General features: G+C 51.2%; 4 protein-coding genes across 7 annotated transcripts; 2 read left to right on the top strand and 2 right to left on the bottom strand.

The window, feature by feature from the left end:
- Window positions 1–1,674: 1,674 nt before the first annotated feature.
- LOC117893956 (microfibrillar-associated protein 1) lies at window positions 1,675–3,355 on the top strand. The gene is made up of 3 exons (XM_034800750.1): window positions 1,675–1,816; window positions 1,894–2,797; window positions 2,854–3,355. The coding sequence occupies exons 1-3, from the start codon at window positions 1,747–1,749 to the stop codon at window positions 3,287–3,289; spliced, it is 1,410 nt and encodes a 469-aa protein (XP_034656641.1). The 5' UTR covers window positions 1,675–1,746; the 3' UTR covers window positions 3,290–3,355.
- Window positions 3,312–8,368, bottom strand: LOC117893952 (proteoglycan 4). 3 transcript variants are annotated; one of them, XM_034800742.1, is made up of 13 exons: window positions 8,149–8,365; window positions 7,885–8,082; window positions 7,420–7,831; window positions 7,019–7,363; window positions 6,506–6,937; window positions 6,297–6,442; window positions 6,123–6,240; window positions 5,620–5,709; window positions 4,393–5,565; window positions 4,241–4,285; window positions 4,076–4,180; window positions 3,708–4,010; window positions 3,312–3,636 (listed from the first exon to the last, which is right to left on the bottom strand). In XM_034800742.1, the coding sequence occupies exons 1-13, from the start codon at window positions 8,257–8,259 to the stop codon at window positions 3,425–3,427; spliced, it is 3,690 nt and encodes a 1,229-aa protein (XP_034656633.1). In that variant the 5' UTR covers window positions 8,260–8,365; the 3' UTR covers window positions 3,312–3,424. The 3 variants fall into 3 exon arrangements, with proteins under 3 accessions (XP_034656633.1, XP_034656632.1, XP_034656634.1); XM_034800741.1 differs by having other exon boundaries at window positions 6,506–7,363; XM_034800743.1 differs by lacking the exons at window positions 3,312–3,636; window positions 3,708–4,010 and having other exon boundaries at window positions 4,157–4,180; window positions 4,389–5,565; window positions 6,506–7,363; window positions 8,149–8,368.
- A 180-nt stretch (window positions 8,369–8,548) lies between these two features.
- On the top strand, window positions 8,549–11,129 carry LOC117893954 (centrobin). Its single transcript, XM_034800746.1, is given in 5 exon segments — window positions 8,549–9,910; window positions 9,969–10,130; window positions 10,191–10,269; window positions 10,272–10,527; window positions 10,599–11,129. Coding segments are annotated over 5 exon segments (2,115 nt in total). The 5' UTR covers window positions 8,549–8,698; the 3' UTR covers window positions 11,005–11,129.
- A 93-nt stretch (window positions 11,130–11,222) lies between these two features.
- Window positions 11,223–25,004, bottom strand: LOC117893950. 2 transcript variants are annotated; one of them, XM_034800740.1, is made up of 18 exons: window positions 24,851–25,004; window positions 23,827–24,113; window positions 23,672–23,748; window positions 23,421–23,607; window positions 23,245–23,355; window positions 21,791–23,187; window positions 20,520–21,757; window positions 18,868–19,647; window positions 18,362–18,804; window positions 17,322–18,308; window positions 15,678–17,261; window positions 15,452–15,622; window positions 14,658–15,392; window positions 13,707–14,597; window positions 13,146–13,646; window positions 12,196–13,088; window positions 11,658–12,128; window positions 11,223–11,594 (listed from the first exon to the last, which is right to left on the bottom strand). In XM_034800740.1, the coding sequence occupies exons 2-18, from the start codon at window positions 23,962–23,964 to the stop codon at window positions 11,474–11,476; spliced, it is 10,725 nt and encodes a 3,574-aa protein (XP_034656631.1). In that variant the 5' UTR covers window positions 23,965–24,113; window positions 24,851–25,004; the 3' UTR covers window positions 11,223–11,473. The 2 variants fall into 2 exon arrangements, with proteins under 2 accessions (XP_034656631.1, XP_034656630.1); XM_034800739.1 differs by having other exon boundaries at window positions 20,520–23,187.
- Window positions 25,005–25,154: the final 150 nt, after the last annotated feature.

Below are 25,154 nucleotides of genomic sequence, written 5' to 3'. Positions count from 1 at the left end.
CGAAGCCAACTCCAATTGGCAGAGGGACGGTGGAGGTAGAGTACGCTGTTGTCGTCAATTGACCAAGGGCTAAATGCTAAATGCTAAATGAAATGCGCTGTAAACAAAATACAAAAGTTTAATTGTTAGACAACGCGATGGCAAAGTGTTTTTAGTTACTTTCGGCTTGCGTGATGGCTGTACCCGTGGATGTGTTTGAATATTTTCCTTTATTACTTTTTAAGTAAGCCGAGCGCCCCCCGAGAGCTGTCACAAAGGAACAAAAAGTGCGCCAATTAATAATGTGCCTCGATTTTATCACTTACTTTTTGTGTTTTGTTGCCTCGCCTCAATATCAGGCAATTGCCGGCTGGGGATAACGACGATAACGAGTTCGATCTGGTACGATTTTGAGCAGCACTCTCTGGCTCTCCCCTTTCTCTTAATAGAAAATTATTTGTTTGCCTGGAATTATTTCTTGCGGGTGTGCTTAATTCTAATAAAAATGTAATGGTGTGCTGGAGAATTGAAAGGCGGCGCTTGGTTGGCTCAGTACAGAGTATCAATCACAATGAATGCACATTGATGGGGAAAACAGCAATCAAGATCAGAAGAAGATCAACAAATTAATGTCGAATTTATTAGGTGCTTCTCCTGCACCACAACAGAGTAGCGCCTTGGTCTGAGGTCACTCGTGGATAGCACCTACAAGCGATGGCCACGTGGTGAGAGATTACGCAGGGCAGGGGCAGGGGCAGGGACACTGGGCAGTGGGTATGCAGTTGAGCTTTGAAGCGTGTTGCATTAATTAATATGAAAATATGCCCGCTGGCATATAGTTAACTAACTGCCGGCTGACTGATGTAAATCTTGTAAATCCATTCCACTAGCCAACCGAAAGCAGTTCAAAGCAGTTCGGCAAATGCGACGCAGTGTTTAGGCCCGAAACGATCTAGCAAACAGCAGCAGCAGCAGCAGCAGCAGCAAAGGCAGCAACAACAGCGGAAAGTTTGTTTATGAGATGCAAGCAAAAGCCACTACAAACGTCACAAAACTGGTCGAGCCTCTGGCTCTCATGAGTTGTGTGTGTGTAAGCTTGGACTTTGGCCGTTTGTCTCTTTAAGAACAGAACCACAAAAGAACACACAGCCAGCCGAGAGCCGAAAACCACACGTGCTGCGTGCGTGCTGTCGCAAACGAACAAACAAAACGCAATATCAATCAAAGCATCTTTTGTTTGATATTCCGCATCTTGTGGTTATTCAATATCTTACACAAGAACGCGTCTGGCAGTCAATATTATTTATGAATTGTCTGAAAGAAAGCGTAGTAGTCAATTTATAAACAATTATTTATTACATTAATGAGAGTGGGCGTTGACATTGCTAAAATATGCAGCCGTCTCGGCTCGTCTTATGTGTATCGTTAATTGGTGTCTCAATTAGTTGGTCGCTTCATATTAGGGGGTGCCAAGTCATCGCACTTCCGTCATTCGGACATTTGAAACCAATCAAATTTGAACCAAGCGGAACTGAAGATGAATTCGGAGCCTCGTTTTGAAACGGACAGCATATCGCCGCCTTGTTGTTATCGTTTACACACACACCAATGTCCGCGCACTAGCGTGACCGTATCCGGATAGTCTCATTTACGGTATATTTTCGGTATGTTCCTGAGGTACTTGTTTCTGTGTGACAGCGGTCACACTGGTCGACTATTTCTCGTAAAAATAAATAAAAATTTAATTTTAATTAAATTTCACACAAAATGAGTGCTCCCGTGGCCCCTTCGGGCATTCAGAGCACTGCGGGTGCGGTGCCCGTACGCAATGAGAAAGGTAAGTCATTGGAATTGCTGTGCAGTAACTCATAATTCTCAATCAACGCCTCCCTTGTTTACAATGATCTCTTGCAGGCGAGATTTCCATGCAGAAAGTTAAAGTCCAGCGATATATATCTGGCAAGCGTCCTGACTATGCCCGCGTTGACTCCAGCTCGGATGAGAGCGACGAGGATGACTTCATTGACACCCGGAAGCGCTTGGAGCGCCACAAGGCGGAACGACACAAGATGGAACTGGCCCGTCGAGGCAGTGCTGATGGGAAGGCTGCCGCGGATGGGGATGAGGCTGAGGTGGATGATCCACGTTTGCGACGCCTGCGTGCACGCCCCGTGGATATGGAAGACATGGAACGGGAGCGAAGGGAACGCCACAGACACATCCACGAGCCCGAGATGGTGGAGAGTGACAGCGAGGAGGAGGAAGAGGACGCAGAACAGCAGAAGAACCTCGAGCGGGGCACCAACAAGATCACACTTGCCTCCGAATCCGACACAGACGCGGAGCTGAGTGACGCCGAAATGGAGAATCGGCGCACAAAGCTGAGGGCGAGAATGTTGCAGCAACAGCGCGAGGAGGAGGTGCTCCAAAAAGAGGATGAAAAACAGTCGGAATCCTCCGAAACAGAGAGCTCCGAATACGAAGAGGAGAGCGAAAGCGAGGAAGACAACGAGCCGCGCCTCAAGCCGCTGTTTGTCAGGAAAAGAGATCGGGCGACCATCCAGGAAAAGGAACGCGAAGCTCAGAAGCAAAAACAAATGGAGGCAGAGGCCAAGAGAGCGGCCAAAGAGCGGAGGCGAGCCACACTGCGCATGGTGGAGGACAGCGTCAAGAAAGACCTGGAGAAGACCAAGCCAGAGTCGAATGAGGCCTGCCTGGAGGATGTGTGCACCGACGACGACAACGATGAGGTGGAGTACGAGGCCTGGAAGCTACGCGAGCTCAAGCGAATGAAGCGGGATCGAGAAGAGCGCGACAAGTAAGTAGCCCAAAAACGTTGTTCTGAGCCGCAAGTAAACACATTTTTAATTGCAGCACCGAGCGGGAGAAACTGGAAATCGATCGGGTGCGTGGCCTCAACGAGGAGGAGCGACGCCAGGAGCTGCGACAGAATCCCAAAATGGTCACCAACAAGGCCACCAAAGGCAAATACAAATTCCTGCAGAAATACTATCATCGCGGTGCCTTCTACCTGGACGAGGAGAACGATGTGCTGAAGCGCGACTTTGCCCAGGCCACGCTGGAGGATCACTTCGACAAGACCATCCTGCCCAAGGTGATGCAGGTGAAGAATTTCGGTCGCTGCGGCCGCACCAAGTACACGCATTTAGTGGACCAGGACACCACGAAGTTCGACTGTCCCTGGTATGCGGAGACGTCGAACAACATCAAGTTCCACAACGAGCACGCCGGCGGCATGCGGCAGCAGTTTGACAAGCCCACGGGGTCCAAGCGAAAGAAGTTGGAGTAGACGACAGTAGGCACACAATCTTATGATGTATTTAATAATTGCAGATAAATTAACATGGAATATAGATATATTGATGTATGGCCACAAACACAAAAATAGACAAGGAACAAAACAAAATATTGACAAAAATGAGACTCAAATTTGCACCTTTGGGTCGTCTAAGCGCTGCAGATTGTGCTGCGCCAGCGACTGCATGATGCCCTCTGTGGTTATGTACTGGGCATGGGCATGATTCCGCAAGCGTCGCATGTAGCGCTGCTTATCCTTGGCCGCAGCTATGACATACAGCTTCTGCTCCTGTGCAGGCGGCTCTTTGTGCACCTTGCCAGCAGCACTTTCAATAATAGCTAAAGGGGGGGAATCCAAGGAACGTTGTAGCATGGAGAAAAGAGGCCTGAAATGTGTCTGTAGAACTTGCCTTTCATTTCTTTTGGATTGGGTAGAATACCCTCGCAGAGCATAAAGTGCAAACCACTCAACAATTGAGGCTGCTGCATGGCCATTAGGGGATCGAATTTGTACATCTTCTCGAATTGGGAGTCGGCGAAGAGGTGTTCCGCCAGCACAGTTACACGAGACGTGGCCCGCATGGATTGCAGCCAGGAGCTGGACAGTATTGGTTTGTTGGCAGCCACTGCCACCAGGAATTTGTATGTGCGATCACCTCTGTCCATGATGAGCACGTCGCAGCTCAAGGGATCATCCGTTTTCTCCACACAATCTGATACATTTAATGGCAATTAATTCATTTGTAGATTAAGGATTTATGCAGCAGTTTTTTCTTACGCTTTAAGGCCTTCAGAACAGACGCCACATCTAATGAATTGCACGCGGAGAATGCTATTTTGATTTTTCCTTTTCCCTTTGCCTTCTTCACATGTTGGTTAATGGCTGCGAAAGATGGAATCTGCTTTAGATGGATACTCGTGGCAAGCATTTGTTTAGATTTACCTTTAAGGGCATTCTCTTGAGACAACGAAACATTCTTGTCGGAGCCTGTGAAAAGTTTGAAAATTCATTAAAGGTTGCAGCGTATAACGCGAAAGATTCTCTGAATCCAAAAGAGATATCCAAGAACTTGTTTCCCTTGCTCTTTTACTTACTGCTCCTGTTTCTTGCCTCCTTTCCAGACTTCTCCTTTTGCTGTGCTGCTGCGGCACTCGTTGTTGGTCCATCAATTTCCTCTTCAATGGCGGAGTTGGATTTTATGAGCTTCTCATTTTTAATCCTCACAACGAGTTCACGAAGTGCAGCACCTTTGGCTTGTGGTTCTTCTTTAGGTTCCTCCTTGGCAGTGTTCCTTCTAGTCATCCTCTTCGTGGTGGGTGGGGTCTTACTTCTCTTGACTTTCGGTTTTATAGGCTTATCTTCTGTTGGTGTTTCGGACTTCCGATGCCTACCCACCCCACGTTTTTCTTTCTCTGGTGGCTTCTCCTTTGTTATCTTAGTCTCTGTGGTGTCCAGCGGTGTCGGAGTCTGAGACTTCCTAGCTCTTCCGACTCTCCCTTTCACTGCTGCACTCGTATTGGCCTGTTCTGTCTGTGGCTCTTTATTGGATCCTTTCCCTTTAACTTCTGCACTCGTGTTGGCCTGTTCTGTGGCTTCCTTGTGCTTGGTTCGTTTCGGTTTAACTTCTGCACCATTAGTGGCATTTCCTGTAGCTTCCTCTTTCTTGGATCCTTTCCGTTTAACTTCTGCACTCGCATTAGATTGTCCTGTAGCTTCCTCTTTCTTCGATCCTTTCCCTTTAACTTCTGCGTTCGAATTGGCACGTTCTGTCTGTGGTTCTTGCTGCGATCCTTTCCCTTTAACTTCTGCACTCGAATTAGCTTTTCCTGTAGCTTCCTCTTTCTTGGATTCTTTCCCTTTAACGTCTTCACCCGCTTTAGCTTGTCCTGTAGCGTCCTCTTGCTTCGTTATTTGCTTAGCTCTCAGCCTTCTTTGTGGCCTGCTTGCTTCCTGTGCGACTTCTTCTTCTTCGGCTGTATTCCCATTTTCGGCTGCCTCTTCCTGAATCTTTTCGACTGCTTTTGTTTTTGAGTTCCTTGGTCGTCTTCGTGGCTCAATTGGAACGACGAAATCTTCATCTCTTTTGGGTTTGATTGCCTTCTTAGCTTTAGAAATCGAAGCAGAATCGAGCTCTGTGCTTGTTGTTGCCTTGGAGCTACTCGGCCGTTTCTTGGCCACCAATTCGGGGGCACTCTCCTGGCTAGCTGCCCCCTTAGCTTCTTCTGCAACTAACAAGGTTCTGGGTGGGCGGCTGATCTTGCTGCGAGCTGCAAATAATAATAATAAATAATAATCATAATAAATAAACGCCAAAAACTTACGTTCTGCGAATTGATCTGCAATGGCTGGCCGCTTTCTTGGCTCGATTCTGGGTGATTCATCGGAGATGCGTCGTTGCATTGGGTTTCTGGCTGTAGGTCGGGATTGTGGCATTAATTTTTGTTGATTATGTTCATTTACCCATTTATGCATTTATCTTATTTGTATTTTAAAAATTAAAAATTATTATTTTGTGTGCCGCGGAGGAAGTTTTCCATTAAACTTTTCATTCATTCGATAAACTATCTGATTTTTCCGAAAATATATACCCACTATAAGGAGGTAAAAGTTATGTAGACGCGCCACTTAATTATTTTAAATACAAACAAAATGCAAACTATTTAACTTCGCGACTGTTTTCGCACTTAAAAAATTAAAATAAACTCGCGATTCATGGCGGATTTCGTTTAAATAAAGGAACTTGACCTTCTTTGGTATTTGTTGAACTCAATTTTCACTTAGCACTTCGGGGTCTACTCGAAAGTAAAAACACTTGGGAACCTACTAGTACGTGGCGGTGACTCCGATCCGGCTAAGCGGCTACGCGCGCCTTCGGGCAGTCGCGGTAAGCGCCAGCGGTGTGGGTTGTTTCTGTCCTGGAAGACGCACTCCATTCGGGTAACCTGTGGAAGGTGGGAATAGTTAAACAGAGTCTTGCGGCGCTGAATGCTTAACCCACCAGAGCATTGTAGTTGTCGTCTTTGATGATGGCAGGTTCAACGAATTTAATTTGAGGTTCGTTTGGATCAGCAGGTGGCAGTGCTGGCCCCGTTGCCATTTCCTCCAGTACCTCCATGACAGCATCATATTCAAACGAATTTGAAGCTGCCATTAAATGCGAAGAATAATAATTAATACAACGTTTATTTGCTGCTATGATTCCCTTACCTGCTGCGTCTTTTGAGGTGGAGGCTTTGGCTTCAGTTTCCTTATTTGCCACTGGAATGTTTTCTTTATTTTCTTGAATAGTCTTGCTGCAGCTGAGATCTGCTGGCGAATCGGTTGCTTGCACTTTCGCTTGTTTGCTCTGCGAGGGCTCCTCATTGTCGCTGTGATCCTGGGTGGTTGCGTCTGAGTGTGCTCTCTTTTGCTTCTTTCGGAAGGGGAATGGCTGAGTGGCTTTGAAATCCTCAGCATTAGTAGCTGGCAATCCATCTGGTTTGAGCTTGAAGGGAAAGGGCTGAGTGGCAATGAAATCTTCGTTGGTCTCCTCCACAATGCTGCGATCCTTGGGAGAGTTAATAGATGGCAATCCGCTTGGCTTGAGCTTGGTGGGAAATGGGAATGGCTGAGTGGGAATGAAATCCTGATTAGTTTCCTGGCCTGCTTGCAATCCTTCCTGCTTGCGCATTAAGGTAAACGGAAACGGCTGAGTGGCAACAAAATCCTGATTAGTTTCGTTATGCGCGTTGCTCTGTGTTACAATGAGGTCCTCCACTTCGAGAGGAGTTGCTGTTGGCGTCTCTATGTGTGCCACAACCAATTGCTTTAACCCGCAAAGCGTTGGTGTGGCAGAGCTCTCGGGCTCGGGCTCGGGCTGTTCTCCATCAGCAACCATCAAATCAAATATATCAGGAGTACAATTTCCTGCATCATGAGATGGATTCTGTCCAGATAGTTCTGGTGTAATGCAAGCAACGGCTCGAGCTGGCAACTCTCCCTCCTTAGTGCTGTTCAGGGCAGTGCATTTTGGATTGGATGTGGACCAATTTAAGGCACTCAATTCGTGGTCGGTTGCATCGGCGGCTGTGTGGAAAAAATTACTTAAATGAAGATCCAGAAAATATACAAAGTCAACGTACCCGGATTGACATATCCGGTAAAGATCTTCGTCGGCGTCAAAGAAGACCCCAGCATCATGGACGTGTCAAAGTCCTCAAGTGCATCCTCATTATAGTCCTGGGTGCAAATGCGTATCTGCGAGCACATTTCAGAGGCACTTCCATCATTGGAATTGCTCGCCTCATTCTGCACAACTGCAGGTGGTGTGCTGAGGAGATCTTGCGTCTCGGGTATCATAAAGTCATCGCCCAGCGAAACTTTGCCGCCCCGCGTGGATCTGTCAAAGGGCACAGCTTGTGCTTCGGGCACAAAGAAGCTGTCAGCTGTTGTGTTGACCGACTGCACCTCTGTTTCTGGTATAACAACACTCTCAGTTGTTGTATCGAGAGATGTATCCTTGAGGGTTTCCCCAAAGCCACTGCTGTCATGATGCTGTGAAATATGTAAATGTATTGCATGTTCCACATGTGGATTGTTGCACCCACCTGAAGAGTTTCTATCAGTTGCACTTCCGCGTTTACATTGCCGAAGCGCAGCTTCACTTTTCCATCGATGGCATCCTTTTGGCTTATGTCCGCATTGCCATTCTCCACGTCGTTCACAAATACCTTGCCCAGCAGCGCATTCACGCGAAGGATGCCCGCTCGATAGACGGTTGCCAGAGCATGATACAGCTCCATGGACTAAGTTGAAAACAAAGCAAGGACTACATCTTGGTGGCAAGAACTACTTAAGCAACCTGTACTTACTTCATCGGCCACACAGAACTCGTATTCTTCCTTGCTCCCAATGCGGTAGACGGTACCAGGCTCTAGCAGGACGGCCGGATCTCCGTTTATGCTCAAGCTTACAGCTGCCATCCCAGGACACGCGAATTCCCCTGCGCGGGAAAATGTTCTTGAGACGAAATTTGGAGCAATAATAAATACAGTTCGAGATGGAATTTCTAGTATTAAAAATCGACTCTGATGCTAGTTTTGTATTTCCGACTACCGGTATTACAAATCGACTGTCAGGCACAGCTTGCTGTGATTAATAAACTTAATGAAAAGAATGCCAACTAAAAATGTAAATATATGACAGGCATACTTTATTTATAACTAGATTTAAGCAATTTCTTCATAGTTTTTTGGGTTTGGTATTTCCGATACCTAAGAATACCAAACACTCCGATATGCAGTTATCGAAGCAACTACCGCCACCTTCATTGTTTACGCGTCGCCATACCAACAACAAAATTGCATCTGCCGCGGGGATTAAGTTAGGAGCATCTTGGGCAGGTTGGAGAATGTTTGAGGCATGAGCGATACCGATACGGACGACACTGATCTGTTGTTGCTGGTCCCGCCCAACTACTACACCCACACCGCCGAGCGCTTGCTGCACGAAGTCAAGATGAACGCAGCAGCAGCTGCAGCCGATGCACTTGTCATGCCACCACCGCCAGTGCCCACGACAGCAGCGTATCAATTCCTTCCGCCCAGTAAGAAAACGGAACTGAATCAGATAAACGCACGACTGCAGAACATCGGCCTGGATGGCGACGACCATGGCCACTTTGATGTGCCCTCCGATATTTCCACAATCTCCACAAACACAGTACGCACGGCGGCGGGTACCACACTGCCGAAGGAGTTCCATGGCGTGGTGCATTCCACGCCCAAGGGTGGATCGGTGGAGCCGCCAAGGCGTCGCCACGGGGAGGATAACATTCTGCATGAGATTGACCATTATCTGGACGAAAACAACACGAATCGCTGGCAGCAGCAGCAACACCATCATCCTCATCATCATCACAGCGAGGAACACCTGCGAAATGTACGTGCTGTGCACGACATCCATCATCCGGCAGCCACTTCCCTGCCTAGCATTCGTATGACATCAACATCGGCATCCATTGAGGCGGCTAGATGCCCCCGCGGCAGCCTCAGCGACAACAATAACCAGCTCATCAGCTTGAGTGATCTCTGGGGCAAGAGCAGCATGGCAGGCACAGTCGTTGCCAACAACATGCCCAATCCACTGCTGTGCAGCCCCTCGCTAAAGGAGGAGCAGCTGCGCCGTCAGCATCTGGAGAAAACTGTGCAGACGCTGCAGTCCCAGCTGCTGGAATATCAGCAGCGCATCTCAGTGGCCATGGAGGTGGATCGCAGCAAGGATGAAGCTCTGAAAGGTGCCGAGCAGACCGCAGCGACTCTCCACATTGAGGTGCAACAACTGCGAGACGTTCTCCACCGGCTGGAGGGGGAACGTTGCGACACGCACGGCAAAATGGAAACTCTGCAGCACGAGCTGGCGCAGGCAGTCGGCTTGGCCACCAAGTTTCAAGAAAAGAACGAGAAGCTGGAGTCGGAACAGAACAAGCGTCAGCGCGAGGCCAAGGAATGGGATGACAAAGTGGAGCAGCTGGAAATGCAACTGCATGGCAGCAAGCGAGCCGAGGAGCTATCCCATGCAGAGCTCAACAAACTGAGGGATAAATTCGCCAAAATCGACTATCAGCAGGAGAAGGTACGGGAGATGAAGCCACCAAAATGTTCCAATTTTGTTAACCATTTTATTTGTTCAGTTGAAGGCACAGATTCAAGAGCTGGAGACGGACAATACCACGCTGAGGCATCAGAAGGAAATGCTGCAAGACTACCACCAAAAGCAGAAATCCCGAGCTGATGCACTGGAAACACAACGCAAATCTATGCAAGAGACGCTGGCCAATCTAACAGAAGTCGAGGTATAAAATTATTCTCTACTCTGGCTCCTTCTCTGTGTTAATATTTAATTTCTCCTACAGACAAACCTCAAGAAAAAGCTGGAAATACAACAGAAATCCCTGAAGCAACACTACCAGCAGCAAATGGAGAATGTGGTGGCCAAAAGTTGCAGGAATTCCAGCAGCAGCTGGACAAATCCGAGGAGAATCTCAAGAGTGAGGCACGCGACCGTGAGCGACTGATAGCAGAGCGTGCCGTGAAGCAGCTGGAAATGATCAACGAGAAGAACAACCAGGAACTGAATCTCATACAGGAGAAGCACGACGAGGAGGTGGAGCTGTATCGCCTGCAGCTGGCCAACGCCTCCAAAAAGATCGATGAACTGGAACTCAAACTGAGTTTCTACAAGAACAAGCGGTAGGCACAAGCAAAGCCAAAGGGCAACCAAGCCTGTTATTAATTTATGAACGTTATATTTCCCATTCCAGTGCTGACATTGCGGAGAAGCTGCATGGTGTGATGGAGGCACAGTGGCAGCAGGCTTTGGCCATTCTCACCTCACCCACACAGAATGCCCTGATGCCCGCCAGTGACACGGACAGCGAGTCTCCGGAGCTCAACAATGCCCGTGTCTATCCGGAAACTCCGCGCACAAGCAAATCGCAGCGCAGCAACAACACGGAGAAGAACAATTTGGATTCGGGTGGCAAGCGGGATCCACCCTCGCCCATGGACAAGCTGGCGGCATACATTGAGCTGCTGCTGAGCAAGTCGCCCAGCGATTTCGACAAGCTCGACGAGATACTGGCCCTAACCGCCAAGAAGGGGGGTGCCAGCAAGCCGAGCAAACGCAATGGCTGTGGCAGCAACAAGGCGCCACCCTGGAAGTGCTGACAGCAGCGGCGGATGATGCCTGGAAGCATCGAAATTGTAGTTAGTTATAGTCTTAGTTGTAGCATTTATACATACCATAATTGTATATGTTTTGACGAGAGTAAATCGTTTAGTTCTTTGCAAAATATTATGTGTATAATTTATTTGATAATATCAACAATTTGAAGGCAGCGCGCGCAGGCATCAATCAATCGGGAAAACCAAAACAAAAATATAAAGTCTGTGGGGTGTGTAAATTATAAAAGTTTTGGTACAAAAAAATGTATTTTACAGCTCTATGAGACCCTTAAACTCGTAATATTATATATGCCTAAGAATCTTAAGTGTTTTGCTTGATATATTTTGATGGAACTTTGATGGGAGCACAGCAAGGATTCATGCACTCCAAATGTCCCTTTGATCCAGCAGCTTTTGATCAGTATTTTTTATGTGTCGTCGTGTCATTGATATGCTTTTTTTTGTTCTTTGTTCATTTGTAGACAATTTGTGGAAATTTGGGGGCATTGCCGTAGAGGCCCTCGGATTGCCAGACCTGAATGTGCGACTCTCGTGTCAGCACCACCAAATGCTGATGCGTCGAGTAGCTAATGCTGCAAACAGATAACAATAGATTCAAAGTCCATTCCTGCCTTTATTTGGCTGCCAAAACTCACCTGCGTATGGGCGATGTGCCCGTGGTTAGTTCACTCACAAAACTGAGGTTCCAACTCGACCAGAAGCGCACAAAGCCGCCCTCCACAGCGGTGGCAATCACATTCACGCCCACTCCCTCCTTGATGTAGGAGTAGCAGACGGCCTGGATGCGATCCTCGTGCACCAGATGCTGCACATAGCGCGCATTGACCGAGTGCAGGCGCAGTATCGACTTGCCATTGGGATTGACATTCACATTGACAAAGTCATCCAGATTCTCCTCCGTTACCTCGAAGCATTCATCGGCAATGGCCAGAGAATTGGTTCTCACGGCAGCTGCCTGTGGCTGTGCATCCGCAGGACCTGTGCTCGGCTGCTGGGGCAGCGTGTGCACAGTGACAATGTCGCCCAGCGTGGGACTAATGGCCACATGCGTGATGGGCGACTGATGGATCTCCGCGGGACGGGCAATCGTACGCACATAGCTCCAACTGAAAGGAAACAGATGCAGGATTAAGAGATGCATAGCGAGAGGCGACTCTTTTGGTTATTCCTCACTCGTTGAGATCCCAGATAACAGCAATGCCATCGCGTCCTGCAGTCACGGCAATCTTAAACTCCACGGACAGGGCTATGCAGGTGATTTCATCGGTGTGCCGCACCAGCAGCGTGGGTCCCAGCCAGGTTAGATCCGCGCCGTCACGCTGCACTCCATCGCTGCCGGACGAATTGCTCGCAGAGCTCACCGATGAAGCCGAATGTGTGGCATGCAGGCCACCACTTGACTCCTCCGCTCCAGCCGTGCCCATGCTCTTGTTGGTCATCTTGCGGAAAGCGGAGTTGTACGACAGGCTAAAGCCACGCGCATAGCTCTGCCGACTCTTGGCCGTGGCCCGCTGTTGGGTGTCCAATCCGCCGGCGCACTTGTACACGCTCACCCGCCCGGACTTGTGGCCGAACCAGAGCTGATTGGAGTTCACGTCGCAGCCGCAGGCGGTGATGTCATCGAAGGTTCCATTGTGCAGCAGATTCTTGGGCTTCGCTTGGGGTTTATTCAGCGGCTGAATCCTCACAATGCGATCGTCGTAGCCCCACGAGATGACGTTGTATGTGTCCGGTTCGGCTCCCTGCATGACAGCCGCACGTCCCGGCAATGCGTAGACCACATTCGTGTTGCTGAAGCTCACGAGATGCTCGGTGCCGGGTATTTTGTGTATGTTCGCCCAGGAGGGAGGTTTGAGCTGCGGCGAACCCACAAAGACGCCCCAGCGCAGGCCACGCACCGTGGACACAATGGGCTTGTCCACCAGCGAGTAGTCCAGCGCTTTGGTCGATGGATGCGCCGACTTGAAGAGCTGCCGCGGCATTTGTCCGTAGGTCTTTACCATTGTCTTGACCGCCTCCCGCTCAATGGGATCACTGATCTCCGAGTCCAGGAACACCGCGTAGGTCTGGGAAGGAGAAATTTGGAGTTGAAGTACTGCAGATTCGCTTTATCCCCCACTCACCGCTGGATGAAACACATTGATGGCTTCGACGGCACTTTCGCCTGTCTGCTTGAAGCCGTAGATCAAGTCAATCCAATGATGCAGCTGATTCCGCACCAGCTCCGACTCCAGCGCCTGTCGGTGGATCAGCACAAACAGTCTCGAGTCTCGCTGGCACCAAGGCGGCAGCGAAACATCCTCCACCCGTTCGCCATTCTGCCGGCAGCCAAAATTGAAACGCTCAAAGTTCTCGAACATTTCCGGCAGGCAAAAGAACTCCGGTATGAGCTCCTTCACGTCCGTGGGACTGTCGCGGCTGGCCAGTAGCCAGGTGGTGTTCAGCGCGTGAAATGTGCGATCCGGCAGATCGAAGTCGTTGTCCTGATAGCGCAGAAAGTAGCTGGTGAAGGGAGGTACACGCACCAGAAAGTGAAGCACTGTGCCAGAGTTGGAGTAATGGGAGCTGTAGTGATACGGCTTGAGGATCAGCGAGCCCATGGTGGTATTGGTGCTGTCAATGTACTGAAAAGTAAACAGATTTATAGTAAAAAGAATTAACAATTCCCCAAGGCTCATTCTCACTGTATAATTGCTGATGTAATGCTTTTCATTCTCCTCCAGCTGCACGGCAATGGGTCGTTCGAGGCGTCGAAAGTTTTGCGCTTCGCGTAGATCCAAAATCTCGGAGTTGTAGTTGGCTAGGACCCAGGGAAACACTGGATACTGCATGAGATCATTGTAGGTGCGTCCGGCAATCTGATTGAGCGTCATCAAATACTCCCAATTGGTGAGCAAGCCCTCGCGCCACTGCTGCGTGATGCCCAGCACTTTGGTTTGATCGGGCGTGGCCACAATTTTATCACAGAATACATCGCGCATTATCTTCCAATCGTCGGCATTCTGCAGCGAGAAGAACAGCGACTTGTTCGTGTCCAGCAGTATCTCAAAGGCAGTCTCCTGGTGCTGGTAGCGCTTCAGCCAGATCTCTGTTATGTTGGCAATATCACAGTTCACATTGAAGTAACGACAGCGGTACGTGGCCAGGAAATACAGCTTCAAATCGGTGATGATAATCTCCCCCTCGATCTCACCATCCACGGGCAGAAACTTGGCCGCAAAGTTGTACAAAATTTGAGAGTTTAGTGAGATGTTTAGCTGCTGATCGTAGCTGGCTATCAGATAGTCCAGCGGGCGCACATAGTTCTCTGTATCCTCGCGCTGTGCCTGCTGTCCCGCTCGATATTCGCTCATGAAAAAGCGCCGATCAATGTCCAAATGGCAGCGACGCAGACGCGTGTGCACGCGCGAAGGTCCCTCCGTGTCGTCCAGCTCCCACGAACATTCTGCACGCTCGGCACAGTGCCAGGGTGCACCTTCGTGCGTCATGCGGCGTATAATCTCCAGCCATTTGGTGTAGGTATAAGTGTCATCGTAGTCCTTCATGTGGCACATGAGCAGCTTGCGTTCAGCGTTCTAAAAGGGAAAAATAGCCCTTGAAACTTCCTCCTTAAAGCTGCGTCTTCTTGGTCTCACCTGCAACTCCACCATGCGCCTGGTGGTCACCATTGAGGACTCCACGCAATGCTGCACCAGCGGCTCAAACCGATAGACGGTCTTCTCCAGCAGCGTCTTCTGCTTGGCCGCCATGTTGCTGCGACTCTGATCGAGGCGTTCCAGTTCGTGCACCAAATTCCATGAGGAGTCGTTCTCCTTGATGCCCAGCGCATCGCATAAACGCTGCAGGTTCTCAATGGGCTCCACCATATCCTCCAGCAGCGAGAGCCAAAGCAGCGCCTTGATCATTTTGCCATCACAGATGATGGCCCGCTGGAACTCGTCCTGCTGCGAGCGCCACAGCGCATCCACAATGTAGGAGCGCAGATCTCGCGGACGCGACGGCTGCAGGCCCCAGGCAATGAAATTGTTGCAACGCTGATTGCTGGAGATCCCATACGAGACGAGCAGCTGGAACAGTGCCAACTCCTGAGAGCTGGCCACGTAGCTCGTGGAGCCCGCTGTCTGGCTCTGACCCATGCCCACAGTGAAGAATTGACTGCAGCGATCGATGAGCAGCTCGACGCGTGTCCTCAGCTCTGCGTGGCTGAGCGGGCAGTCCGCTTGCGCCGCTACCCTAAAGCTATTCGGCTCGAACAGCTTGGTCAGCCACTCCAGCTGCAGTTGGGCCTGAACGGTGCGAAAGCTGCGCACAAGCTGCTGTGGCTGCTTGTCCTGATAGAAGGCCAGCAGATTGAGTATGTCCCAGAGGAGCTAGCGAAGGGGAAACTCTTATTTCAAAGGATTAGCTTGATTAATCTTTAGTTACTCACATTTATTTGCCCCACAGAGCGCAGTGCACGATCGCCTATGTGCACCAGCAAATCCACAATGGACTCATCCGCATTGGGCGGACCCAAGCGCAGGGAATAAATCTTGTACAAAGCCTTCACAGAGCACTGCAGCAGTCCGGCCTCAATCAGACACAGCTGATCATCGGGATTCTATGCAAAGAGAAGGATTACCAAGAGGAAAACAAAGAAAAAAAGGAAACTTTACCTGCAAATACAATCGCTGCAGCGCTTTAAACACTTTTTGTGGCTCTGTGCCCGTGGCTATGGCCAGCAGTGACTGCAAACCAAAGCGTTGGCGTATCCTCAGTGAACCCTCGCAGTTGAGGAGATCCGTGAGGCTGCCATGCACACCGCTCACCCATGCCAGGCACGCCTCAAACATGGATATGTCGCACGCGTGGATCGTCAACTGATTGGCCAAGTGGAGGGGATACAGCAGCTTCGAGGCGGCAGCCAGCTCGCCATTGCCCAAACGTTTGGTCAGCACATGCAGCAGCTGGATGATGGCTTGGCGCACGACACAGCTGCGCTGATTGGCCAGCACCAGGAGCAGCTCCAGCTTCACGTAATGGCGCAGCACCTCATCCACCGCCGAGTCGGGCAGCAGGCAGAGAAAGTCTTTGAGTAGGATGAGCAGACGCTGCTGCAGTCGAATGATCCCGGGCTGATCGTAGAAGTCCGTCTTGCGATTGGGCAGTGCTGACAGCTGCCCCGAGCTGGGCGTGCTGTGGCCCGATGGCTGCCAGAGTTTGCCCAGATGCGGATGCGGATGTATGCGCCGTCGGGCAATCTTCAGCGGACTCCGCTTGGGGCTGTGTGTGGTGCTCGTTGGATGGCGACGCTTGAACTTGATGCGCCAACGACTCGCCTCCACGGGACTGAGCAGCCGCAGGGCGGACTTGTTGAGGTTCGAGCAGTCGGCCATGTGCTCCAGCTGCTCCTCAAACTCATTGACCGCACGTCGGTATTCCGATCCGCTGGCATGCAGTCGCCGCAGTCTTCTAATCCTCTCCGCACGCTCTGGCTCGAGTTCGGGCGGCGCTGGGGCGTGCAGCTGCCGCCGCAGCGATGTGGTCACGCGACTCAGATTGGCAGCCACCAGCGAGCGCTCCTTGGCCGGCTGCTGCGATGTGAGCAGAAAGAAAAAGTGTCCACGATCGTGGGTCACATAACAATCGCTGGGCTTGTGCAGCAACAGCAGCAGCTTCATGATCTCATCGAGCAGCGACGAGGCTGGCGGGGAGCCAGCAAACACTGCCAGTATCTGCACGAAACATTCAGCGGCATACGGCGAGATCTGCACCGGACTGGGCGACTCTATCACATAGACCTTGCACAGATTGAGCAGCGCGCCCAGCAGGCCCGACTTTTGCAGCTGCTCCATGTTGAAATCCCGCTGCGGATGCTTGTCGCGCGTGAGTGCCAGCGTGCAGCGGAAGAGCATGTCCAGCACATCCGAGTGGGTGGCGCCCGAGCGATGCCAGTCCGAGTAGCGCTGCAGCACGGCGAGCACGAGTCGCGGATACACCAGAGCGGCCATCGTGTTGTCATTGACGTGCAGGGAGTCGCCCTTGCGGCTGATCAGCGGCTGGGAGCAGGCATTGTTCATGATGCTGCGCAGCAGCTGCACATCCTTGCAGCACTTTTCCGACTTGATTACGTAGCCAATGAGCGCGAGATAATCCTGTCGATGGAACTCTGTGTACAGCTGCGCATCCGAGTGGGCCACCTGCAGCAGCAGATCCAAAGCCAGAGCTTGCGTATTGGCATTGCCACTGAGTTCCACAACCTGTCAAAGGGAAGAGGATTCATTACAGCAAGGATAAAGCAGAGGCAGAGCAAACCTTACCCTAGCAAACAGATAAAGCAACGTGGATAATCCTCCACATAAAGACGTCGCCGATTGCAGTGTTTGCGGCTGATGCTGCAGCAGTTCCCCGTACAGCATGTGTCCGTGTGGCTGCCCGTAGCAGGCCATGTCCAGCTCTTGGCTGGCATCGTAGCTCATCACCAGATCCGGCTGCTGTGCGGTGTATACCAGCACTCTGGCCTGCCGCAGCTGCCGCATGCAGTCCGCATGCTGTCCGAAGTTCGAGGACGAGAGCTTGCCCAGAGACAAATGCCCATAATTGGGCTTCCAGTTGGCCACCTGGCACTGCGTGAACTCCGTAAAGTCCGGCCCCATGGCCGTCAGATTGAGCATGAGTGAGGGCTCCACCAGGCGGCGCCTGAAGAGGATCAAATTGGACACTGCATAGCGCGGCAGGGAGCCATCCAGGGTGGACCTCGAGGAGGAGCTGCTGCTGGGACTGCGCGCAGGCTGACCTTCGCCCAGGGCCAGCATTTGGAACGTGTGCAGCCGCGTCAGCTGTCGCAGATTGGGAAAGGGCAGCTGCATGGTGTGCTGCTCGAGGCCATCCAGATAGATGGCAATCTCCAGCGAGTCCGCCTGCTGCTGCAGCCCCAACACCAGATTCATCCACTTGTGCCGCGGCAGTCGCAGATGCTGCAGCTGCACCGAGACGCCCTCGTAGTAGCCGCCCGAGGAGTCCGCCGATGCACCCTGATGCCCATTGAGCAGATGCATCTGGCCAAAGCTGTTGAGCAGCGCGAGTTTTGTTTGCTTCAGGGCCTGACGGATGGCTCCCGCATTCGCCTGGGTGTTGGCAGAGACTGCAGCTGCTGTTTCTGTCACGGAGGCCTCCATGGGCTCCTCCACGCGCACTGGCGACAGCTGCTCACTGGGACGCACCAGCTCGAAGACCAACTGCATGTTGTGGCTGATGTACACGCTGATCATGGCCTGGTTGCTGCCCAGCGAGACCAGATGCAGCTTCTGGAATGGGAAAGGGTTAACACAGATCGTACCTAAGGGCAACCCCAACTCACGGTTAGATCCTCTCCCGAGTAGCGCGTCTCATCATCGTTGAACTGCATGGAGCTGCGATGCATTTGCTGTCCCCTCAGCTCCAGCCACAGCGATAGCGTCAGACCCTCTGGCTGCCAGAGGCGCGTCTGTGTCACGGGAAAGATGCAAGCGGCACGCGTGAACAAAGTGCTCGCCTGACACTGCTGATGCTGCAGGCGCACGCGCTCGATCTGCTCGCTGATCAGCGGCTCCGAGGTGATCACAATCTTGCCATCGGTGGTGATGGGAAACTCCAGCTCCATGCAGGGCTGAGCCTTGCGCAAAGTGCCCGCGCAGATGTGGTGCATGTGTCGCATGAGCAGATCCACCGGCGGCTGCCTGGATGTCAGGATGGAGTAGTAGCAGTGCAGCACCTCAGGGGTATTCAGATGTGTAATCAGCTCCAGTATAGATTGCTGCAGCTCTGTGGGAGGGGAAAGGGTTTCCAATCAGTTAAGTTTAGAGTCGGAAATTGTCCTCCACTTACCTCTCAATCTGGGATCACTGCAACTCAGGATGGGCGCAAATCCCTTGAGCAGGCACAGTGGTCCGCCCAGATAGTCGCGGATGACAAACAACCGATTTGCCAGCTGAATGAGACTCTCTGTCCAGCCATTGGGCTGCCGCATGCACAGCAGGGAGAGCTCCGCGAGCATCTGGACCACCAATTGACTCAGTCCCTGGTGCATTATATGCGTGCGATACCGCGAGGATGGCTGAAACGGTGTCCACGACTCATTCGGGGCCATGCCTGTCCCTCCGTTGAGCTCACACTCGGATTCACTCAAGTCTGCAATCTCGCCATCCGCCTCGTAGCCCTCGTCGGCTGTCAGGTAGAACTCGTGTTCGTTCTCGCTCAGCTCCAGCTCGCTGTCGGCGGCACAGCTGAGGGAGGCACGCGTGGAGAAGTAATCTGCATCGCCCACATTGATCTCACTCGAGTTGGGTCGCCGTCGGGGAGTCGGGGGCGTGGCCAGTGAGTTCTTGGCTGGCAGCTTAACCGTCTGCAGTCTGGGCAGCTCCACGCTGCCACTGTTGAAGCTGCGAGCACGTGGTCGCGGCTGATTGGAGTCCGCCGAAGGGCTGCTGACCACGCCCGCCGGTTCGTTGTGGTTGCTCGACAATTCAGCGATCTTTAGGAGCGTCTGCAGTGTCTGAATCACAGCATTATCCCGTGCATGCTGCTCCCCATGCTCGGACCAATTGTCGCTGGCATTGCTCAGGATAATGGCCTTCAACTTGCGCAGGTGCTTCTGCATTTTCTCCACTGTAAAAGAGAGAGATTGGTGGCGGGGATTAGTTGTATGTTGATTGATGTAGATAACGCCGTCTTATCTGACGCCGTCTTCAATTAGAGCAAGAGTCGTCTGCCCTGGACGAGCGCTAAAGCAAAAGTGTTTCAGTCGCTAGTCTCTCTGGTCTATGGTTCTATGGAATGTATCTGTTGTCTCTATATCTCTGTCGCCGTATCTGTTGTCTGTCTGTTAATGCTGTAACCGTGTGTACATAGAGAAATTCAATCTCCCAGCTGCAGCAGATAGATGCTTGTAAGTGCCGCGGATTATGCGACACAGAGGGACTGACTCTTTAACTGACTGGCTGACTGGACTGGACTGACTGGCTTATAATTAACTCTCAGCCGCAACCACAACACATCCCCGACCACAAGGCCCCGTTATTAGACCGCACGATTGGAGGGGAACGTCTGTGTGTTTGTGCGTGTTTGTGTGCCTGTGGGTAGTGCTGCCTTGTTCTTGCCATCGCCCCATGGTCCCGCACTTTTAGGGCTTCCCTCCAGCACTCGACTTGCAATTGTCACTATATACTAGTGGCAAAAGCATTAGACGCGGAATGTGTTACGGCACAGACACCTCCTACGCTGCCAACGAGCAACAGATGCCCTTCCTCAACACTGCTTTACACGCTGCACTCGCACCAATACCAAAGCAGTGCAATGTACCGTTTTTGTGTGCTGTCTTTGCTTGCAAACGCAAAAGCGCGGCGCGTGAGTGTGTGCGTGCGGAGCTCTGCTCTAAGGCAAACACTTTTTTCTCTGTCTTTTCACTTAGTAAATATGCCCAGCCTGTGGCTCAGTGGCTGGGCTTTACTTAGCCAAGCATACAATCGTTAAGCACACACCTTCCTCGTTCTGGAAACCCTTGATGCATATGGCCATCGTTGCCTCAAAGAGTTTCAGCAAAAGTTTCTTGCATTCCCCGTTGGGTTCGTACAGGCAAAACAGATCCGCTTCAATGTTGAGATTTTCCTGCGAGTCGGGGGAGCTGCCAGCGGAGTTGGAGTTGCTGCCACCAAACAGTGAGCCCACAATGTTAAACAGCTTGTTGATTAAACCTTTTGCAGCAATTGATTCTTCTGTTTGGGATTTCCGACTCAATCCTTGGTCGTGGCTGTGGATGTCAAAGAGAACAATGCTCTCGTCCAGCTCGCTGGATTGCTGTAGATGCTGCAGGAACGAGGATGAATCCCTTGTATAATTATCAATCACTGAGGCGTAGTCCAGCGAAGATTCCGCATAGTCCGAACTGGCGGCCGTCGTAGTCGACACTGACAGGGCGCTGTTAATGCCAAGCGGCGGCAGCTGGTAGACATGCGAAACCAGCGTTTCCAATGAACTTGAACCGCAGATGCCGATGCTGGGTCCCTGCACAGCTGTGGGTGTGACTGTGGGCGTGGTGGCTGTGGTTGATGCTGCTCCAGTTGCAGTTTTGGGCAGCATCAGGAAGCAGCCGAGGGCATTGTGGTTGAGCTTGAGTATGTCGAAAATGTTTTTATCGCCACGCCGCAGCTTCGTCTCCGACTGTGGCTGCTGCTCATCCGTTGGCAGCTCCGGCACATCCTCATCCTCGTTGTCCAGCATTTCCACGGGTATCGAATAGATCTTGGCAAACTCATTGTAGAACAATTGACTCGTCTTCAGCAGCTCAAAGTTCAGCGTCCATTGCAGGGCCGTTATGTAGAGAATATCCGCGGGTTTGTGCCCCGCCAGCTGTGGCAGCGGATCGGGCGACTCATCCAGCCAGAATTTGCTGCGCGACTGCTTGGAGCACTTCTGGAGGAGAGCCTGAAACAGCTGCGAGGCACGATCGCTGCTATTCAGCTGCAGTTGAATCAATCTTCGACTAAGCGTCACCTGCTCCTGGCTGTTCTCACCCAGGAAAGCAATATTGTCGATGCCCACTTTGATCAGATCGCAAACGCCACGCTGGAGTTCGGGTATGGCCAACAGATCCTGCATGTAGCGAATGTTCTCCTCGTTGTAGAAGGCCTTCACCAGCCGTATGTCACTCAGGTACATCACAAATATGCTCAGGCACTCGTGCAGCGCCCGATAGTTGTCCAGTTTGTTAGGTATCTGCAGGGGCGCCAGCTTTGCCGAGTCCCTGCGCAGCTTGTCCTCGCTCTCGCTGCGCTCCTTGTACTGCCGGAAGATGGGCAGAGCCACCTCAGCCAGTATGCCAGCAGCCAGATCGTAGGAAAGAAGGTGGGCAATGTGCTTCAAGTGCTTCAGAAACAGCAGCATCGATTGTGTGTTCAGCAGTCGCTTGTAGTTCTCCCTGTAGATGCTGAGCAATTCCATATGGAAGCTCGGTGACTTGAGCTTCTCCTCGCAGCTGGGACAACCCTGGGGCGCACGCTTCACAAAGATTGTGTCCAACACATTGTAGTGGAGGAATTTGTAGGCGCATTTCTGATACGTGCTGGACAGCCGTGTAGCCAGCTGCAGGCAGGTGGCATAGTTCTTGGCATTGTAGTGGCAGCAGCAGCTCCCAGTGCGCAGCAGACTCCTTACGCTATGCTCTTGCAGTTCCGAGTCCAGCAATGGCAGCAGCTGGTAGAGCTTACCCTGAAAGTAGCAACTGAGGGAGCTGCTGCCCAGGCAATGCAATTGACTGCTGCGCTGTCGCTTGTGTCGGTGCTGTTGCTGCTGCTGCTGCTTGGTCAGTGCCGTGGAGGTGCTGCTCTCCATGAGGCACTGCTGGTGCTGCTCCTGCCGCGATAGATTGTCCGTCAGACGCAGCAGCATCTTGTAGATATGCAGAAAGATGGCCGTCGTCTTGGCCGCTGCCTCTTGCAGCACATTGAAGCAGGCATCAAAGTTTCGCACATCGATTTGATTGAGCTCCCTGACCCCATTGTCGACGAGATTGTGCAGTGTGCCAAACATGATGAAGAGCACGCCATGCGCCAGCGTGGGACATCTTTGATTGGCCCTCAGGGCGTACAGCAGCTGGCTGAAGTTGCTGTTGAAGTCGTGGACATTCGGCTGCTGCTGCTCGTGGACATAAAAGTTGTTTACGCAATGGGCAATCAGTTGAAGCAGCTCGAATTTGATGATCTCATCGTTGTCACGGCTGGAGCAGTCGTCGTCGTTCTCGTCGTTGTTGTCTTCAAATTCTGTGCTGGCTGCGGCGCACAAATGACCGAGTGCAAAATTGTGGACTGTGACACTCAGCTGTGACTCTTGCTCGGCATCCACGCAGCGTGTCAGCAGTTGGATGAGCAGCAGAGCCAGTTCATCGCTGCTCTTCGAGGCCCTTTTAAAGTCCTCAAGGTTTCTGATTACTTCACTGGATATGTGATTCCATAATTGACGTTTCTGTGGCGGCTGCAGCTGCTGTTGCTGGCGGCGTGCCGCTGCCTTTTTGCTCTGTGAATTGAGGTAGAAGCTGCTAATGAACTGAGCGATGCCAGTGAGAGGTTGCAGCGGCTGATTTGTGGCACTCCATTTGCAATTGGGAAACAGATTGATGCACAACTGACAGAGGCTCTTCTGTGAGGCAATGTGCTGCAGTAAAAGAATGATTAAATTAGCATAAATATAAAAATTCAGTCTCCAACTTGCCTTGATATCCACGCGCAACAGGAAGGCCAGCAAATGATGACCCAACTTATCGGTGAGAAATGTACGCAGGGCGAGAATCTTATTGCAATCACTGGGTGTGCTGAGTATAAGCTGAAAGAAAGTGATCAACATTAATGGAGGGACACATGATAGTGGCTATCTCTGCGAAAACGAACCTGCGCTAGATTATGCTGCTTACGCAGCTGCTTAATGCACTTGTCCTGCTGCTCTGGCTCTGGCTCTGTCTCCGCCTCTGCCTCTTGGTCTGGGCTGCTACCCTGCGAACGCTTGGCTTCGCTGATGATTTGATAGACTTGCTCTAGGAGATAGGAGCAAAGCTCCTCTGGCATTAGGTTAAAGTGGCTGCAAAGAGAATAAGAAACCATAAAAGAAAGAGTTGGCAGCACACTTATTGTCCGTACGGTACCTATTGAGCCACGCTTCTTCCAGCGTTCGATCATCCAGGAACTGAAAGTTGTACAGCAACAGCCAGAGCCAGTGGTCCTTTCATTGAAGTAAAGTGCAAACAAACGATAAGAAGAATTTTCCATGCTCTTGCCATATCAATGGAGGAGTACAAACCTTGACACTCGCCTCTTCGTGCTCTGCAGCGTGGAGATAATGACTCCAGAGTCTGATCAATGTATCCAGCAGCAACTGGCGGTGCTCCTTCTCCTGTGCCAGCTGCTGCTGCTGCGCTTCCAGCTCCTCCTCGGCCATGGTAAATCACAGATAATGGCAAACGTGCCTCCCAACTGGCAGCTGACGAGTTCTTTTCGCTTCACCAAGTCCTCCAGCATCGGGCAACGTTGTGGACGCACTGAGCGTTGAGACCAAACTGAACGGAGGCGATCGAAGGAGAACGCCAGCTGTAATGTAATTATTAAAGCGAATCATTAAGCAAGCAAGCAAAATTCTGTGTCTTATGTGTGCGTGCGCCAGCAGGAGGAGTAAGAGGCGACGATGCGTGATTATTTTGCCAGAGGCGGCCCAGGCCGAGCCAGGCCGGTGATGCTGATAATTTGGAGTGGAAACTTTAGTTGTTTAGCTGCTGATGCTACTGCTGGGGCAGGAAAACTATTAAGATTGCTATTTATAGAGCGGGGCAGCAGTAGCATTGCAGTGGCCAGGGGCATTGCATTCTGTTGCTAAGCCGGCAAAAGATAGTTCTAGGTTGTGGGTGACGGGGGGAGAGCAGGGCAACTGGTGGGTGGGTGCAACGGCTCTGCCGCTCTAATGCTTTTGATTCTGGTGCCTGCTACAACCGAGTAAACAGCTGGCAATGATGCGTGTCTGTAACGGCCACTGGTTGCGGCGATAAGAGGGCAAACTACTATACAAACAGGAGGAGATCGCATCGATGCAAGCTCAAATCACTTGATTGATTTCTGCAAGGGAGAAGGTTTCTCCCCGCTGCGATCCATTCACATTGCACTGCGTTATCGCCACAAAAAGACAGACACAGTGGGATTAAACATCCAAAGAGAGGTTCGTTCCATTTCTCTACTGCGCAGAACCGAATTATGCCTCTCGACTGGTCATCAAATATGAATCGACTGCATCTAGTATATGAGAATCACATAAAAAATGAATTTTCATAGCTCACCAGAAAATGAAACGAAAAGGAAATAATAGAAACGAGGCAGCAAGAACAAGAAGTTTTAGAACGCCATTTTAGTTGGTTTGGTTTGTCTTTCTTGCGTGTGTCTCTCCGCTTCGACTGTTTCTTAGGCGCCCTCGAGTACGTTTGGTTTGTTATTGTTTAAACAATTCGTGCTGTTGTTGTTTATTATGTTGTTGTTTTTTAATATGACCCTCAGAAATATAGTAGGAATATACCAAAAACACATTGCACCCGTCGTGCAGTGCACAGCAGGTTGGCAGGGCCGTTATCGATAACTCATATTCAA

This window comes from Drosophila subobscura, chromosome J (genome assembly GCF_008121235.1).
Source record: "Drosophila subobscura isolate 14011-0131.10 chromosome J, UCBerk_Dsub_1.0, whole genome shotgun sequence".
Lineage (NCBI taxonomy): Eukaryota > Metazoa > Arthropoda > Insecta > Diptera > Drosophilidae > Drosophila > Drosophila subobscura.
Note: the sequence above shows the minus strand (reverse complement) of the source record. Positions and strands in the feature narration are given on the sequence as shown.

Coding starts and splice junctions, on each gene's coding strand:
- LOC117893956 (XM_034800750.1), top strand. CDS start 1,747: ATGAGTGCTCCCGTGGCCCCTTCGGGCATTCAGAGCACTGCGGGTGCG. Junction 1,817..1,893: donor GCCCGTACGCAATGAGAAAG/GTAAGTCATTGG, acceptor GATCTCTTGCAG/GCGAGATTTCCATGCAGAAA. Junction 2,798..2,853: donor GATCGAGAAGAGCGCGACAA/GTAAGTAGCCCA, acceptor TTTTAATTGCAG/CACCGAGCGGGAGAAACTGG.
- LOC117893952 (XM_034800741.1), bottom strand. CDS start 8,259: ATGGCAGCTGTAAGCTTGAGCATAAACGGAGATCCGGCCGTCCTGCTA. Junction 5,566..5,619: donor TGCAGATCAATTCGCAGAAC/GTAAGTTTTTGG, acceptor TATTATTTGCAG/CTCGCAGCAAGATCAGCCGC. Junction 4,011..4,075: donor TGTTCTGAAGGCCTTAAAGC/GTAAGAAAAAAC, acceptor TAAATGTATCAG/ATTGTGTGGAGAAAACGGAT.
- LOC117893950 (XM_034800739.1), bottom strand. CDS start 23,964: ATGGCCGAGGAGGAGCTGGAAGCGCAGCAGCAGCAGCTGGCACAGGAG. Junction 18,309..18,361: donor ACTCGGGAGAGGATCTAACC/GTGAGTTGGGGT, acceptor TTCCCATTCCAG/AAGCTGCATCTGGTCTCGCT. Junction 13,089..13,145: donor TCAATGTGTTTCATCCAGCG/GTGAGTGGGGGA, acceptor TCTCCTTCCCAG/ACCTACGCGGTGTTCCTGGA.